We start from the raw sequence: 18,847 nt of genomic DNA on the forward strand, positions 1-18,847 counted from the left end.
ACAATGTAAACTAACAGGAAACGTGTGGGGCACAGCTTAGTCCTTACTCTACAAATAAAATATGACGGATCCAGACTCTCAGAAATTATCAAAGTATTGACCTTCTGTCCCTCTTAGATTATGTCCCTCCAGTTCAGCACGGATTTTTCTCATCACTAAATCCAGTATGTTCAGGACACATCTGTGGTGCGAGTAATGAGTAATAATACTTTCAAGCAATGAGCTATACAATTAAGTCTTCTCATAACTATGTTAATGATCTCACACGATTATTTATCATCTTTTGTTGTTAGCATATGTGATCTGGGTAACATAATGGTATATCCACAGCAGAAAGTGTTTATTTTTGTATATTTAAGTGTTATAGTCTGTTTCTCGTTCTTTTTATGTGTTTATGGAAAATTATAGTTGTTAAAAGCAATCCAGAACAAAATGGATATTAGAATAAAATTATTCAAATATGTGGAGCAACTGTAAACTTTACTCCTCTGTATCAGCTAACTGCCATTTGTTTCAACTCTTAACACTTTGGTCCCCAGAGCTGTTCATATTATATTCTAAGTCTACCCTCTATTTTGTTACATCTGTACACTAAGCAAGCAATAAAGGAAGCATTAACTGAACTTTCCATCACTAGTTGACACAACATGAGAATAATATTAAATAGGAAAAACTTCCCTTCCGTTTTGTAAAACCACATTGAAGTAATTGTGCTACTAAAACAAATAATATTTTGCAGAATATCAGAGAAGTGTTTCCTATTTACTGTCAATAAAGGAAAGAACAGAAGAAGTATAAGAAGGGTAATGTAATGTGGTTAAATATGATGATGCTGAGGGAATTAGATTAGTAAAAAGAGACATTACAAGAACTAGATGAGAGAAGCTATTTGGACAGTAATATGTGTAACAGTGTCCAGAGAAGAGAGGACATGGAATGCAGACTGGCAACAGCAAGAGAAGCATTTCTGGAAAAAAAGTATTTTCTTGAGACATTTATGCAAGGAAGAGGAAGCATATGGTTACAGGCTAAAAAATTACATACTTATAAACTTGTACTGCAGAAAGACACACAAAAGTGGTGGGGTAGGCATTTATAATAGAAATGATGTAAAATGTGAAAAAGTTAAATGGATAGATGATCTGAGTACTGAAATGGTATTTGAGGTTGCAGCAGTAAACCTGAAGTATGGAGACAGCAGCCTTATTATAGCAGCACTGTATAGGTCACCTGGAAGTAACACAGAAGACTTTCTAAATTGCCTAGAGGACTTGCTGGAGGGGACAGCAGTGTATAAAAAACACTTGTTGCTTGTTGGAGACATCAAAATACTCATTAAATAATACATGTTACCTATTTGCGCTATATGGATGTATTACAGTGTTATAACGTTAAACAAATGAACTCACAACCTACAAGAGTCACTGTAAATACGAAGACACGTATTGACCATGTTCTCACAAATGTAGGAAAAGAGAAAGTAAATGTAAACACCTTAGAAAACTACATTTGTGATCACAGAGCCCTTACTACATAAATTGATGTAGGGAACATAGATGTAACTGAAAGTGATACAGTTATATATAAAAGAAAATTTAATTATTCTAAAGTTAAGATGGCACTAGGGAATGAAAAATGTGAACCAGTGTACAATGCAACTGAAGTGAATAAAAAATGGGAATATTTCTATAAATTATTCAGTAACACTTTAAATGAAACCTGTCCTTTAGTTAAAAAAGTAAATAAAGCTGTAAACCATAAAGCCGAGAATCTCCCTTCTGACATTTTGAAATGAGGGAGAAAATGAAAGATTGCTATATACTTTTTAGAGATACTAAACTACAATATTTCTCAACAAAATATAAACTGCTCAGAAAAACATACAGAGTGTCCTTGACTAACCTAAAAGCACAGAAATATACCTCTGAAATAAGGAACTAACTGTAGCAGTAAAACTGCCTGGAAAATAATGCATAAAGGAAGTGGGAAACAGAATTCCTATGAACACAGCAACATAACATTAAAAGAAAATGGTGAAGAAATAAATGACCCAAAAGAAGTGTGCGAGAAATTCATACAAAAGTTCAGTACAGTTGGTACAAATGAAGTTCATGTCAAGCCACAAAATTTTAGTCTTGGAAAATCTAGCCAGTCCTTTTATATCCACGGCATTACTGAGAGGGACGTCCTAGCAATCATATCAGCACTTTGACCAAAAATGTCTTGTGGCTGGGATGAAATTTCACATAAACTGCTAAAGGAATGCAGGGATGAATTATTGAAACCCCTGACACACTTTATAAATACCTCCCTCAGAAATTGGGTATTCCCTGACCTTTTGAAAATTACTGAAATTATATACCAGTGCATAAAAAGGGATTAAAAACTGACACTAAAAACTACAGGCCAATATCATTAACCTCAGAACTAGGCAAATTGTTAGAGAGAGTAATACTAAATCAAGTTGAATCATATTTCACCAAACACAACCTGTTAAACAACCTACAACATGGATTTAGAAAAGGGAGATCTACTACAACAGCAGTAGCATTTTTTATACATTAAATATTAAATAAGCTGGATAAAAGTGACAAAGTAATAAGTACTTTCCTAGATATGAGTAAAGCCTTTGATACTGTGAATCATACCATTCTTCTGTGTAAGCTAGAAGAGGACTAGCCTCAAAACTACTTACCTCCTGTTTGAAAAACAGGAAACAGTGTGTAAAGCTAACTTATCAAAATAATGAGCAGCTCCTAACAACCAAATCAAACTTCAGGACACTTCAATGTGGCATGCCTCAAGAAAGCACACTAGGGCCTTTTCTGTTCCCTGTATATGTAAATAACTTATTTGAACCCCAAAATTGCATGGTTGTAAGCTATGCCGATGACATATCCTTCATCAGCTGTGGCAATGATATGCAGTCTGCAGCTAACAGTACCGAGATCAGTTTCAATACTCTGCCCGCATATGTTACAGCAAACAAGCTTCTTGTAAATAAAGACAAAACAGTAATAATGAAGTTCATCCACAGTTATAATGCTGCCATAACTGATACTGTCTTTACATCCCCACTGGGACTTGCACATGCAAATTCACATAAATTTTTGGGCATCGTTGTTGATGAACACTTATCATGGAAAGAACATGTAGATAATATTTGCAAGAAAATCAGTAGAAATGTGTATCTACTGAAACAGGTCTCGCCCATCTTGGACCATGATACTTTAAGGCAAATATATTTTGGGTTAATTCATCCGCACCTTCAGTATGGTATTGAAATATAGGGTGGGGCATCAGCAGTTCATATAGATAGACTTTTTAGATTGCAGAAAAAGGCAGTAAGAATGGTAGCCAAGGTAAAGAAGAGAGAGCCTTGTAGAGACATCTTTAGAAAATATAAAATTCTTGCGGTGTACTCCATGTATATACTGCAGACAGTCATGTTCGTGAAACAAAATCCTGAATTTAATATGAGAAACAGTAATGTACACAACTATGATACACGCGGAAGGGAAAATTTTCGTAGAATTGTGACCAATAAAAAGGCAACAGACCACAGCCCACACAGAGTGGGAGCAATTTTCTACAATGAACTACCCTGTGAACTCAAGAAAGTAAATCTAAATATGCTAAAGAGTAGACTGAAGCAATTATTAATAGAGAAGTGTTACTCTATAGAGGACTTTAAGTTGTAGTGCCATCTTGGAAAACAGTATATATAGACAATGTCTCTGATCTATCAGCGCTATGAAAGAATGTAATTATACACTGTATTATGTGTACTGTACTACTATAAATATAAGCTAAATTGTGTTACACTATAGAGGAATCTACTTGTAGTGCCCTTTTGAAAAATAATGTGTACAGATGTGTCCGATCCATATGTTACGAAAGAATGTAAATATTTTACTGTATATGTGTAATATAATCTAAATTTTCCTGACAATGTCTGAAAACTTTTTGTTATATGGACAGAAAATAAATCTTGAAAGCAACCAATAAAGGAAACAAAAGAAAAATTTGGAGTAGGGATTAAAACAGAGAAGAAAAGAGGTTTGCCGATGACATTGTAATTCTGTCAGAGACAGGAAAGGACCTGGAAAAGCAGTTGAGCAGGTTGGACAGCGTCTTGAAAGGAGGATATAAGATGAATAACAACAAAAGCAATGGCAAGGAAAGCGTTTCTGAAAAAGAGAAATTTGTTAACAGCGAGTTTAGATTTAAGTGTCAGGAACTCTTTTCCGGAAGTATTTGTATGGAATGTAGCCATGTAGGGAAGTGAAACATGGACGATAAATAGTTTAGACAAAAAGAGAATAGAAGCTTTTGAAATGTGGTGCTACAGAAGAATGTTGAAGATTAGATGGGTAGATCACACAACCAATGAGGAGGTACTGAACAGAATTGGGGAGAAAAGTAATTTGTGGCACAACTTGACTACAAGAAGAGATCGGTTGGCAGGACATGTCCTGAGGCATCAAGGGATCACCAATTTATACTGGAGGGCAATGTGGAGGGTAAAAATTCTAGAGGGAATCAAGAGATTATTAATACACTAAGCAGATTCAGAAGGATGTAGTTGCAGTAGTTACTTGGATATGGCATAGCTTGCACAGGATAGAGTAGCATGGAGAGTTGCATCAAACCTGTCTCTGGACTGAAGACCACCACTACCAACAACAACAACAACAACAACAACAACAGTTCAGACAACAAGGGGATAAAATGTTCTGATATGTGGTTTATGGAAGAGTGCTGAAGGCCAGATGGGCAGATTAAGTAACTAATGAGGAGGTATGAAATCAAATAGGAAAGACAAAGAAACTTATGGTACATATGCCAAGAGAAGGGATAGGTTGATAAAACATATTTTGAAGCATGAACAAATAGTCATGAATCTGCTTACTGCAGTTGAGCTTTGGCTTCACCCAACAACTTTTATTCCCCACACTTTCCTCCACTTTCTGTGCCTGTACAGAGGCAAAGGCGCACTCCACCCCCTGAACATGCACAAGTGCCCCCCCCCCCCCACACACACACACACACTGCTGAAGTGTTGTGTTGGTGAATGGCACATGAACAAGATTGGACATGTACATGAGATTTCAAAAAATATGTCATCATAGTCTTTAACTGCTGCCAGCTGCCTTTTCTAATGTAAGACCAGTTTTTCTCTTCACCAAACATCAACTTTTCCAATCCACAATACTGCTACAATCAGTATGCATGTTTATGTTAGAACACTATCCATTCTTTCAAAGTTTGGATGACAACTTCCAGCACCATTTGTGCCCCAGAAGTGCCTCCAAATTGAAACAAGTGTGCTATATTAAATACAGCATGGACAACAGAAAGGAGGAGGGCACTAAACCAACAACAACCAAATATAAGAATAACTAACATATGAGAAGATAATGGGCTTGCAAGTATGACTCTCCTGACAGTGGTAAATTTACTGTTAGCTACCACTTCCATTATTTCGTAATAAAATGAAGAGGTGCACAAGATTTGTTGAAAAAACTACACAACCTCCTCCTCCTCCTCAAACACTGATATCCGCTGTTTTTTATGTCAACAGGTGCACATAATCAGTCATTGCATTTTGTGCCACACAGTACTATTCAATATGAATACCAAGAATATTTCCAAATATTCAAAATTATCCACTTAAGACTTACAGTATTTCTCACCATTTTCTCAATGATTGCTGTGAAGAAATAACATAAAATGGGAGAGAAAAAACAACCGAACAAATAAATGCATTATTTTCATGTACCACTCACTGCAGTGAAGCAAAGTAATTAACTGATGTTACAAAATTTACTTTCTAAGGTCTGCGAGGGGCACCACAACTGGGTTTTACCTACTTGCTTGTTTCAAAGCCATTGACAACACAAATGTGAAACTAGACATGAATTCATCACAGCTCTCTCCCATTTAAGAGGAACAGCTAATACATTAATGTTTAACTGTTGAAGTGGTTACAAGGGATTCTAGAAATGAATCACTAATCAGTATACTGCTCATGGCATTCTTACAATGCTCCAGAAATATCTCAAAGCTCAAAACAAGATATCACATCAACCAAAAGTCACTAAAAGAACAGCTGTAACACATGTTTATGTTAAAAGGGAAGACTTAAGTGGAGCATTTTATTAATGTGTATCTGTCCTTTAAATAGGATTAATAATACACTGTCACAAATTGTATAAAGATATGTTTCTAATATATGACAATTTGCTAAAAGCAGAGACAAATACCAAAAATAAATCTTACTTATTGATCTAAAGGAATATTTCCATGACATGGAAATAATAGACATGATACAATCAAAATTCATTGTGCTGCTATATTACTACAAAGGGTAAATAATGTTACTCACAAGATCTGCCAAAAGAGCATTGAAATGTTGTACAGCTTCATCTCTCTTATGCTGCTCACGTTCCTTGTCACGATCTCTGAGATGTGTCGCTAATGTCCGCTGAACTTCTTTTTCACGTTCACGAAGACTTGCCTCAGCTCTAGCTTGTCTTTCTTTCTCCCTCGCTTCTTTTTCACGCTCCTCCTCTGATGTTGCTGCTGCTGCACCATCCTCCTACCAACACATAAGAGTTAACATAATGGCAATTACATGAGTTACTAGAAAACGGGACAACAGGAAGGAATAAGGTAATGTGATCTCTAGGATTTTGAATATAAATCAGAATTGAAATGCAAGGTTTCCTGTTCCAGACACTGCAAGACTGTGGTCTAACACTGAAGTTTTTCTCCATTCACTGTGAAGAACCTATGCTTTAATTTCTGAACACTTGAGTTTTTTTCCTCACTTTGATATTTGCTGCTTGCTACCAGGCCATGGTTTTGAGTGTTTTGAATGTATGTTCCAACTGTTACCTCAACCAATTGGGTAGAGAACTACCAGCGACAGCAACATTTTAGATTTCTTAAATTACAGGCCTGAAGTTTAATTAACACAGAAGCAGCAATCAATGAACATTATACTATAATAATACCCATTACAAAAAATGTTAAAAGAAACATTAAGAAAGGTATGAAATATTACTGTGTAGTAAGTGTGATGAGAAACATCTTCCACATCATCAAATTCTCATTTCTGGTGATGAAGAAAGGGAGTATCAGTGCATAAAATTTTTGAGTACTGCAAAACACAAAATGTATGGAACAAAATTTTTAGAGTTGGGAAACACCTACTGTGGTTAAACAGCCACATTAGAAATTTGTTACAAAAGCAAAGAGAGCTTCAGAAGAGCAAAACAAGAAGTGATATGGATCAAAATCACCCATAAAGTTGCTCTAGACAGAGGTGACAAAAGTAGTGGAATACCTCCTGACATCATATTGGGACCACCGTTTGCTCAGCGTAGTGCAGCAACTTGATATGGCTTGGAATCAACATGTTGCTGGAAGTCCCCTGCAGAAATGTGTAGCCTTGCTGCCTCTATATCTGTCCCTAATTGTGGAAGTGTTGGCAGTGCAGGATTTTGTGCACAAACTTACCCCTCTATTACGTCCTATAAATGTTCGACTGGATTCATTTTGGGCGATCTGGGTGGCCAAATCATTTGTTGGAACTGTCCGAAATGTTCTTCAAACCAACTGCAAACAACTGTGGCCAAGTGATGCAAAGCATTGTCTTTCAAAAAATTCCATCGTCGTTTGGGAACATGAAATCCATAAATGGCTACAAATAGTCTCCACGTAGCTCAACATAACCATTTCCAATCAAATGATTGGTTCAGATGGACCAGAGAATCCAGTCTATTCCGTGTGAACACAGCCCACACTATTGTGGAGTCACCACGAACTTGCACAGTGCCTGATTGACAACTCTCGTCCATGGCCTCATGGGGTCTGCACCACACTTGGACCCCATCATCATCATCATCATCATCATCATCATCATCATCATCATCATCTCTTACCAACTGAAATTGGGACTCGTGATCAGGCCACAGTTTTTCAGTCGTCTAGGGTCCAACCAATAAGATCAGAAGCTTAGCAGACTCACTGCAGGCAATGTTGTGCTGTTAGCAAAGACACTCTCACAGCAATCGCTTGTTGCCATTAACACCAAATTTCACTGCACTGCCTTAATGGATATGTTCGTGTACGCTCACACTGATTTCCGTCATGATCTCGAGCAGTGTTGCATGTCTGTTAGCACTGACAACTCTATGCAAACGATGATGCTCTCAGTTGTTAAGTCAAGGCCATCGGCCACTGCGCTGTCTGCAGTGAGAGGTAATACCTGAAATTTGGTATTCTTGACACACACTCGACACTGTGAATCTCAGCATACTGAATTCCCTAACAATTTCTGAAATGGAACAATCCATGCATCTGGCATGCATCTAGCTCCCTCTGCCATTCCACATTCAAAGTCTTGTTAATTCCCACCATGCGCCCATAATGACATCAGAAACCTTTTCACATGAATCACCTCAGTAAAAATGACAGCTCTGCCAATGCACTGTCCTTTTATACCTTGGGTACCCGACATTAGTGCCATCTGTATGTTAGCGTATCGCTATCCCATGACTTTCATCACCTCACCTCAGTATGTAATCATATTGCTACCGAAATGGAGGATGACAAACGAAAGACTGAATTCAGTTTTAGAAAGCTGTTCCACTTGAAAACATTATACTCCCAATATCAATTGCCTCACTAATGGTATATATTGAAATAATTGATCACAAAATAGAAAAGCTTGCAAAATCACATAACTGAGGAAGGCCCGAGGACCTGATGGATACCTATCCAATTCTAGAGAGCGATTTTGCTATTTGGGGGCAAACTGCACAAAACAGACTGGGATGTCTATTGATTCATTGCAGGGGGTACAGACAGACAGTCTTTAACATCGTCTCCAAAAACTGTCTTGAGCAGCTAGTCACAGTCCAATGCAAAGAAAATATTTCAGGCCTTGTAGCTACAAACAAGTTGGACCTTATGGATGGTGCCAGTATGGAGACGAGAGTTGTGATCATGATATTACAGCAACTACAAAGTTTAAATAGATGGTAAATTGTGTTTTAGAGAAGTATGTGCTGGAGTACATGGATTAAGGGTGGAAAAGACCCTCTGTGGTTTAACAACAAAAGTTGGAAAATGTTGTTGCACTCTTGGTTCAAAAGAGAATGAGCAAATGATGACAGGGAAAGGTTAGTAGAAATCTGTCTCTCTGTAAATGACCTACGCACAAAGCATACAACTACCACCATCATATCTTAACAAAACAAGAAAATTCTGGTTCTGTGTAAAACCACTAAGCATATCTAGGGCTTCCATCCATTTACTCGTTGACATATCTGGTGTGGTAGTAGAAGGTATACAAGGGAAAGCCAGAGCTTTAAATCTCATATTTAAGAAATCATTCATACAGAAGAATCATGCAAACATGCTTTCATTTGACCACTGCACAGACCCATGTATGGACAACATAGTAATAAGCATTCTTGGTTTAGAAAAACAATAAAGAATTAGCAACACAGGTCAACAGGTCCATATGGAATCCCACTTCGGATTTACTCTATGGCACTGGCCCTTATTTAGTTTGCATTTACCATAAATCTCTTGCCCAGCACAAAATCCAAAGTGACTAGGGAAAAGTGCCTGCGACACCTGGATATGAGAATGGTAAAAGAACAGAGCCACAAAATTACAGAACAATATCCTTAACACTTGTTTGCTGCAGAATTCTGAAACATATTTCGACATCGACTGTAATAAATTCCCCAGAGACTGCAAATCCTCTGCCAGTTTCAGAAAGTATTGCTCGTGCGATACTCAGATTGCCCTTTTCTCACATGATATATAGTTGATTGTGAATGATGGGCAACAAGCAGATTCCATAGTTCTATATTTCTGGAAAGAATTTGACACTGTGGCCCAGTGCAGACTGTTAGCGAAGATACCAGCTTATGGTATAGGTTCCCAGATATGTGAGTAGTTCTAAGACTTCTTAAGTAATAGAGCCCAGTACATTTTCCTTGAAGGTGAGTGTTCATCAGAGGCAAGGGTATCGTCAAGAATGCCCTGAAACTGTGATAGGACCACTATTATTTTCTGTATACATAAATGATCTGTCAGACATTTTGGGCAGCACTCTACAGTTGTTTGCTGATGATGCTGTGGTGTATGGGAAGATGTAATTGTTGAGTGACTGCAGGAGAATACAAGATCAGTTAGAAAAATTTTCTAGTTGGTTTGATGAACAGCACCTAGTTCTAAAGGTAGAAAAACATCAGTTAATGCAAATGAGTAGGGAAAACAAACCCATAATGTTCAAATACAGCAGTAGTGTTGTCCAGCCTGACACAGTCAGTTGTTTAAATATATGGGCATAACATTGCAATTTTGCAAATGTTGACTGGAATACTCTCTTCCAAATTCTGAAGATGTCCGAGATAAAATGCAGGAAGAGAAAGGCTATTTACAATTTGTAGAGACACCAGATGGCAATTAACAAGAGTCAAGGGGCATGAATGGGAAGCAATGGTTGAGAAGGGAGTGAGACAGGGTTGCAACCTATTGCCAATGTTATTCAATCTGTATATTGAGCAAGCAATAAAAGAAACAAAAGAAAAATTCGGAGTAGGAATTAAAATCCACAGAGAAGAAATTAAAACTTTGTGGTTTGTCGATGACACTGTAATTCTGTCAGAGACAGCAAAGGGCCTGGAAGAACAGTTGAATGGAATGGACAGTGTCTTGAAAGGAGGATATAAGACGAACATCAACAAAAGCAAAATGAGGACAATGGAATGTATTCTAACTTAATCATATGATGCTGAGGAAATGAGAAAGTAGTAGACGAGTTTTGCTATATGGACAGCAAAATAACTGATTAAGGTCAAAGTAGGGAGAATATAAAATGGTGACCAGCAATGGAAAGAAAAGTTTCTGAAGAAGAGAAATTTGTTAACATCAAGTATAGATTTAAATGTCAGGAAGTCTTTTCTCAAAGTATTTGTATGGAGTGTTGCCATGTATGGATGTGAAACATGGATGATAAATAGTTTAGACAAGAAGAGAATAGAAGCTTTCAAAATGTGGTGCTACAGAAGAATGATGAAGATTAGACGCGTAGATCACGTAAATAATGAGGAGGTACTGAATAGAATAGGGGAGAAGAGGAATTTGTGGCACAACTTGTCTAGAAGAAGGGATCGGTTGGTAGGACGAGGCATCAAGGGATCACCAATTTAGTTTTGGAGAGCAGTGCAGAGGGTAAAAATTATAGAGGGAGACCTAGAGATGAATAAACTAATTAGATTCAGAAGGATGTAGGGTGCAGTAGTCACTACGAAACGAAGAAGCTTGCACAGGATAGAGTAGCATGGAGAGCTGCATCAAACCAGTCTCTGGACGGAAGACCACACAACAACAACAACAACAACAACAACAACACAAAGTGGTATGAAATGCAATGAGCACATGAAAATTATGGTGACCACATACAGGACACTAAAGCGATCTGTTCTTGAGTACTGCTTGAGTGTTTGGGGTCTGCACCAGATTGGATTAAAGGAAGACATAGAAGAAAGTCGGAGGTGGGCTGCTAGATTTGTTACTGTAGATTTGAGCAATGCAGTAGCATGACGGAGATGCTTCAGGAAACCAAATGGGGATCACCAGAGGAAAGGCGACATTCTTTTCGAGGTACACTACTGAGAAAATTTAGAAATCACAAGGAGACATACAGCCAGTGTTTTTCCATTGATCTATTAGCGAGTGGAACAAGAAAGAAAATCATTAGTAGTGGTACAGGGTACCTTCTGCGATGCACTGCACAGGCTTGTAGATTATGTATGTGTAGAAATGGCCCCCAAGATGATAAGGAGCAAAAACAGATCATATGTTTGGAAATTGCTTCCATCAGGTACACTCGCTTGAAGGTAGATGTATAAGATGTTTGGAGAAACAGATTACAATGATTAAAAACACACATGAGAACACCAGTATTTTAGAAAATCTTTTAGCTGAACACCCAGGAGACCAATGAGCTGGAGCAACATCAGGTAGCAAAACCATTACCTCCCATACCACAAAAGGCACATTTCCAGCAGGGGAGGCAGAGTCACCTGCAGGAAGTGTAGATCTGCTTCACATGTGAGGCACCAAGGCAGAATCACTAGGCCCATGAAGCAGTTGATAAAAATCCCTGCCCATACACTGAGACTGAAATGGTGCTGGTGATTCACTGTTACAACACCACGGTGATTCTCTGTAGCCCATGGGTGGGTGCTGAGCAGGTTGAAGATACTACCCCTCCTAAATGTTGCATGATCTATGAATAGAATGGAAAACAGAAATCCCAATGCCATGGTCACCTGTGTGAGGGACCAGTGCCAACATTGTTGCTGTGGAGCCGAGTCCATAGGTAATGAGGCCTCCAAGAATTTAGAAGTGACAAGAATAGTGGCAACTGTCATGTAGAATGTTCCACAGAGTCATCTGGTCTACCCCAAGTTGACAGACCACCAGTCTAGTGCAGATACTGTGGTCACTGGGGAAGATCTTTTATCTCTTCCTTCAAGTAGGTGCACCTCCCTCTGCACACATTTCCCGCTATAAGTACAGATGATTTTTTTTCCCTACTTATCCTCTCAGGGATTGTTTCCTGCAGTTTGACCCATTTAGCAAAATCACTTTTAGATATATTATGCAAAAGGGTTTTCTTTCCTTCAAGCAGCAATTTACTGTATGTCACTGGAGCAACAAAACATCCCAAACAATTTGAAAAATTGTGCAGATCATTTCATATTTCAGTTGAATGGGATATTAATTACATTCAATTTAAATGCAAAACAATTATTTAGCGATTTCTTGGTAACCATATTCTCTTAGCTTTTAGAGATACAGCCAAATAAAAGAAAAATGACTTCATTTGACAATTACAGTATTTTTGCAATAACCATTCCTAGGCAAGTTATCCATAATAAATCCACAAGAGCTGACGGTGGTCCAACAAACACTAGAAATAATAAAATCATGTGATAAAATTGGACACTGAAGTGACGAGTTTCTACCGTCCAATCACTATGAACTTTGTTAGAATTAAGCATAGACACCAATACATGCAGGGCCAACTTAGGCTCAAGTGACATAAGCCACCACTTGACACCTCAGGAAGAGGCACCAGGGATGTGCAAGTTCGTGATCTGTGTGAAGTGTGCATAAAACCTGGTAGCGAAATTAACACAGGTGAAAGTGTATGAAGTATGAAGTCACTTGTCTGGAAAAATGTTCTCAAATCAACCCTGAATATATCATGGGGCATGAGGAGTCACTATTTCAGTGATATTAGAAAATCAAAGATCTTGTTTGGTACTGCTGATTGAAAACAGTAAAGCAGGAACCATAGCCTCCAACCCAAATGGCCACAATTTTGCATGGATTAGCAATCACACTACTATTTAAAAAACAATAGTAATCTTCATTTGCCAGTTATTTTAATTACATTTCTTACCAAACACGGGTGGTTTAAAATTGTTCTATAAAACACAAAGAGAAAGTAAGAATGACTCTACATTAAAACTCATTAGGAAGAAACCCCAATTAACCTATGACTCTCTATGGCCCACCACGTACAACCATCAAAAAAGTCTGGTAAAGTGAAGAGCTAACATCGTATCATCAATGGTGACATCACTGGCTTCACTTGGACCAGTGTACAGCAGGACTATCACAGCCCATCTTTCATCTGAAGTTTTAAGGTGGGTTAATGCACCTGTTAAACATGTCTTCATTTCCTTCACTTTAGTGAAATATCTACAAATATCCTTTCAAATACATTTAACTACTTTTTTTCTTAGTGTTCTAGCTGGAAGTGCTTCTAAAGTGAATTTTACCTATCAAGCAACTGTTTTTTATAGTTAGAAGTAAATTTTAATTCTCCATTAATGATTAAGAACATAAGTAAACGAAACTTCAAGGAATAGTTAATCGAATTTGTATCAATATTCTCTTCCTCACTGGGAGGCGGAGTGGGGTGGGGGGACACTGGTAACTATGCATTTCCACACTTTAATCAATTTTAATTCCTCTCTTTTTTTCCAGAATATTTACAAGCTACTGATGCAGTTCTAACTAAATAAATGGCACATGACACACTGAGAAGGTATTACATATCTTAAATAGGAAAACAAATGGAAAACAGAGAGGATGTGAAATTAGTAATAGGCCTGAGCAATGATTAAATTAGATTCAGTTTACATTCCATAGAGCCAAAAATGAGATGACACTCAGGTGTGTACAACATAGGAAGTAGTTGTTGTTGTTGTAGTTGTTGCTGTGGTGGTGGTGGTGGTGGTGGTGGTGGTGGTCTTCAGTCCTGAGACTGGTTTGATGCAGCTCTCCATGCTACTCTACCCTGTGCAAGCTGCTTCATCTCCCAGTACCTACTGCACCCTACATCCTTCCGAACCTGCTTAGTGTATTCATCTTTTGGTCTACCTCGACGATTTTTATCCTCCACGCTGCCCTCCAATACTAAATTGGTGATCCCTTGATGCCTCATCCTACCAACCGATCCCTTCTTCTACACAAGTTGTGCCACAAATTCCTTTTCTCCCCTATTCTATTCAGTACCACCTCATTATTTATGTGATCTACGCGTCTAATCTTCATCGTTCTTCTGTAGCACCACATTTTGAAAGCTTCTATTCTCTTCTTGTCGAAACTATTTATCATCTATGTTTCACATCCATACATGGCAACACTCCATACAAATACTATCAGAAACGACTTCCTGATACTTAAATCTATACTTGATGTTAACAAATTTCTCTTCTTCAGAAACGCTTTTCTTGCCATTGCCGGTCTACATTTTATATCCTCTCTACTTCGACCATCATCAGTTATTTTGCTCCCCAAATAGCGAAACTCTTAATATTTTAAGTTTCTCATTTCCTAATCTAATTCCCTCAGCATCACCCGACTTAATTCGACTACATTCCATTATCCTCGTTTTGCTTTTGTTGATGTTCATCCTATACCACCCTTTCAAGACACTGTCCATTCCGTTCAGCTGCTCTTTCAGGTCCTTTGCTGTCTCTGACAAAAATTACAATGTCATCGGTGAACCTCAAAGTTTTTATTTCTTCTCCATGGATTTTAATATCTACTCCGAACTTTTCTTTTGTTTCCTATACTGTTTGCTCAATATAAGGATTGAACAGCATCGGGGAGAGGCTACAACCCTGTCTCACTCCCTTCCCAACCACTGCTTCCCTTTCATGTCCCTCGACTCATAACTGCCATCTGCTTTCTGTACAAATTGTAAATAGCCTTTCACTCCCTGTATTTTACCCCTACCACCTTCAGAATTTGAAAGAGAGTTTTCTAGTCAACATTGTCAAAAGCTTTCTCTAAGTCTATAAATGCTACAAACATAGGTTTGCCTTTTCTTAATCTAGCTTCTAAGATAAGTCGTAGGGTCAGTATTGCCTCACGTGTTCCCATATTGCTACGGAATCCAAACTGATCTTCCCCAAGATCGGCTTCTACCAGGTTTCCATTCGTCTGTAAAGAATTCGCGTTAGTATTTTGCAGCTGTGACTTATTAAACTGATAGTCCGGTAATTTTCACATCTGTCAACACCTGCTTTCTTTGGGATTGGAATTATTATATTCTTCTTGAAGTCTGAGGGAATTTCGCCTGTCTCATACATCTTGCTCACCAGATGGTAGAGTTTTGACAGGACTGGCTTTCCCAAGGCTGTCAGTAGTTCTAATGGAATGTTGTCTACTCCCGGAGCCTTGTTTCGACTTAGGTCTTTCAGTGCTCTGTCAAACTCTTCATGCAGTATCATCATCATCTACATCCTCTTCCATTTCCATAATATTGTCCTCACGTACCTCGCCCTTGTATAGAAGCTCTATATACTTCTTCCACCTTTCTGCTTTCCCTTCTTTGCTTAGAACTGGGTTTCCATCTCAGCTCTTGATATTCATACACGTGGTTCTCCAAAGGTCTCTTTAATTTTCCTGTAGGCAGTATCTATCTTACCCCTAGTAAGATAAGCCTCTACATCCTTACATTTGTCCTCTAGCCATGCCTGCTTAGCCATTTTGCACTTCCTGTCGATCTCATTTTCGAGACGTTTGTATTCCTTTTTGCCTGCTTCACTTACTGCATTTTTGTATTTTCTTCCTTCATCAATTAAATTCAGTATCTCTTCTGTTACCCAAGGATTTCTACTAGCCCTCGTCTTTTTATCTACTTGATCCTCTGCTGCTTTCACTATTTCATCTCTCAAAGCTACCCATTCTTCTTCTACTGTATTTCTTCCCCCCATTCTTGTCAATCATTTCCTAATGCTCTCCCTCAAGCTCTCTACAACCGCTGGTTCTTTCAATTTATCCAGGTCCCATCTCCTTAAATTCCCACCTTTTTGCAGTTTCTTCAGTTTTAGTCTACACACATCTGCCCCTGTAAATGTCTTACAATTTAAAACCTGGTTCCTAAATCTCTGTCTTACCATTATACAATCTATCTGAAACCTTCTAGTATCTCCAGGGTTCTTCCATGTATACAACCTTCTTTCATGATTCTTGAACAAAGTGTTAGCTATGATTAAGTTGTGCTCTGTGCAAAATTCTACCAGGCGGCTTCCTCTTTCATTTCTTAGCCCCAATCCATATTCACCTACTACGTTTCCTTCTCTCTCTCTTTTCCTACTACCGAATTCCAGTCACCCATGACTATTTAATTTTCGTCTCCCTTCACTAGCTGAATAATTTCTTTTATCTCATCATACATTTCATCAATTTCTTCATCATCTGCAGAGCTAGTTGGCATATAAACTTTTACTACTGTAGTAGGCGTGGGCTTCGTGTCTATCTTGGCCACAATAATGCGTTCACTATGCTGTTTGTAGTAGCTTACCCGCACTCCTATCTTTTTATTCATTATTAAACCTACTCCTGCATTACCCCTCTTTAATTTTGTATTTATAACCCTGTATTCACCTGACCAAAAAAGTCTTGTTCCTCCTGCCACCGAACTTCACTAATTCCCTCTATATCTAACTTTAACCTATCCATTTTCCTTTGTAAATTTTCTAACCCCAATTAAGGGATCTGACATTCCACTGTCTAATCCGTAGAATGCCAGTTTTCTTTCTCCTGATAACAACGTCCTCTTGAGTAGTCCCCGCCCGGAGATCCGAATGGGGGACTATTTTACCTGCGGAATATTTTATCCAAGAGGACACCATCATCATTTAATCATACAGTAAAGCTGCATGCCCTCGGGAAAAATTACGGCTGTAGTTTCCCCTTGCTTTCAGCCATTCGCAGTACCAGCACAGCAAGGCCGTTTTGGTTAGTGTTACAGGGCCAGATCAGTCAATCATCCAGACTGTTGCCCCTCTTCAGGAACCACATTTGTCTGGCCTCTCACCAGATACCCCTCCGTTGTGGTTGCACCTATGGTACGGCTATCTGTGTCATTGAGGCACGCAAGCCTCCCCACCAACGGCAAGGTCCATGGTTCATGGGAACGGGGTGTCAGAAAGTATAACACAAAAAACATAGAACATCTGAATATACTACTCAAATCCTTAATCTCGTTTCAGGAGACTGTCAAAATATTTGAAAACATTACAGTAAACTTGACCTGCTAATATTTACAGAATTAATACACTGCCAGAATGCAAGATAGTTATACACTTTTAATAAATTTATTGTACACAAAACAACTAATCTTGACTGTTGTGACCAAGTGCTACCAAAACTGAAACTAACATACATTTTTACTTGAGCTAGTCAACAGTCCCTGTTAAGATGATATTCTACAGAGTAGATGGAGTTGCCTATCAAAAGATCTTTCAAACTTTGCTTCAGCTGTGCTTTATCTGTAACCAAGCTTTTAATGGTGCTGACAGTTTATTGAAATTGTGTGTTCTTGAATACTGAACTCCTTTTTGGAACCACAATATGTGATTTTTTATGCCTCTATGTAGACTGTTCTTATTCCTAGTTTTGATACTATGTATTGGGCTATTGGTTGGAGAGATAGACATTGTTAGAATACCAAGTTTCTTGAACATGTTTCTACATGATGCTCTTGACTTTACACCTGAATTGAGTCTTATTGCAGGTTTCTGCACTCTAAAAACTTTTCCTCAGTTTGTCGAGTTATGCCAGAATATGTTTCCACATGACAAAATAGAATGGAAGTAAGCAAAGTATGCAAGTTTTTTTAAATAGATTTATATCTCTTACACCTGACGTCATTCACATTGCGAAGACCTGGATGTCTTCATATGTTATACACACGCTGCAAGGAAATCTCTTGCAGTGTCTGAACTGCATATAGCACGTTTTTTCAAGTTTCATGACAGTGAATTAGTTCTAAATCATTTAATAACATCCATGAAAATTTGATCAGCAGCCATTTCTAAATCTGTACTTGACTTTCTATTTGTTGTAATGTTTGTGTCATCTGCAAACAAAACAAACTTAACATGTGGCAGTTTAGCAGACAAGAGGCCATTACTGTACACAAGAAAAAGCAAAGGACCTAAGATGAAACTTTCAGCAGCAGCACCATATGCAATTAATTCCCAAACAGATGAAGACTGACTGATTACTCCACAGATATTTTGCAACAACACCCTTTGTTTCCTGTTAGTCAGATAAGATTCTAACCATTTCGCACACTGCCAGTGATACTATCATATTCTAATTTACTTAAAAGAATGCTGCGATTCACAAAGTCAAAGACTTTTGACAGGTCACAGAAAATGCCAGTAGCCTCCAATTGTTACCTAATTAAGTACATTCTCACTGTTTGTGTACATAGCATTCT

At 38.1% G+C, this 18,847-nt stretch overlaps 1 protein-coding gene across 1 annotated transcript in view; it reads right to left on the bottom strand.

Annotated features, from left to right (window-relative positions):
• LOC126166489 (transcription elongation regulator 1) overlaps positions 1–18,847 on the bottom strand; it is a 245,277-nt gene that overhangs the window by 18,367 nt on the left and 208,063 nt on the right. The window contains exon 15 of the mRNA XM_049920407.1: positions 6,389–6,601. Coding sequence (XP_049776364.1) covers positions 6,389–6,601 — 213 coding nt within the window. The remainder of the gene's footprint in view (positions 1–6,388; positions 6,602–18,847) is intronic.

This window comes from Schistocerca cancellata, chromosome 1 (assembly GCF_023864275.1).
Source record: "Schistocerca cancellata isolate TAMUIC-IGC-003103 chromosome 1, iqSchCanc2.1, whole genome shotgun sequence".
Classification (NCBI taxonomy): domain Eukaryota; kingdom Metazoa; phylum Arthropoda; class Insecta; order Orthoptera; family Acrididae; genus Schistocerca; species Schistocerca cancellata.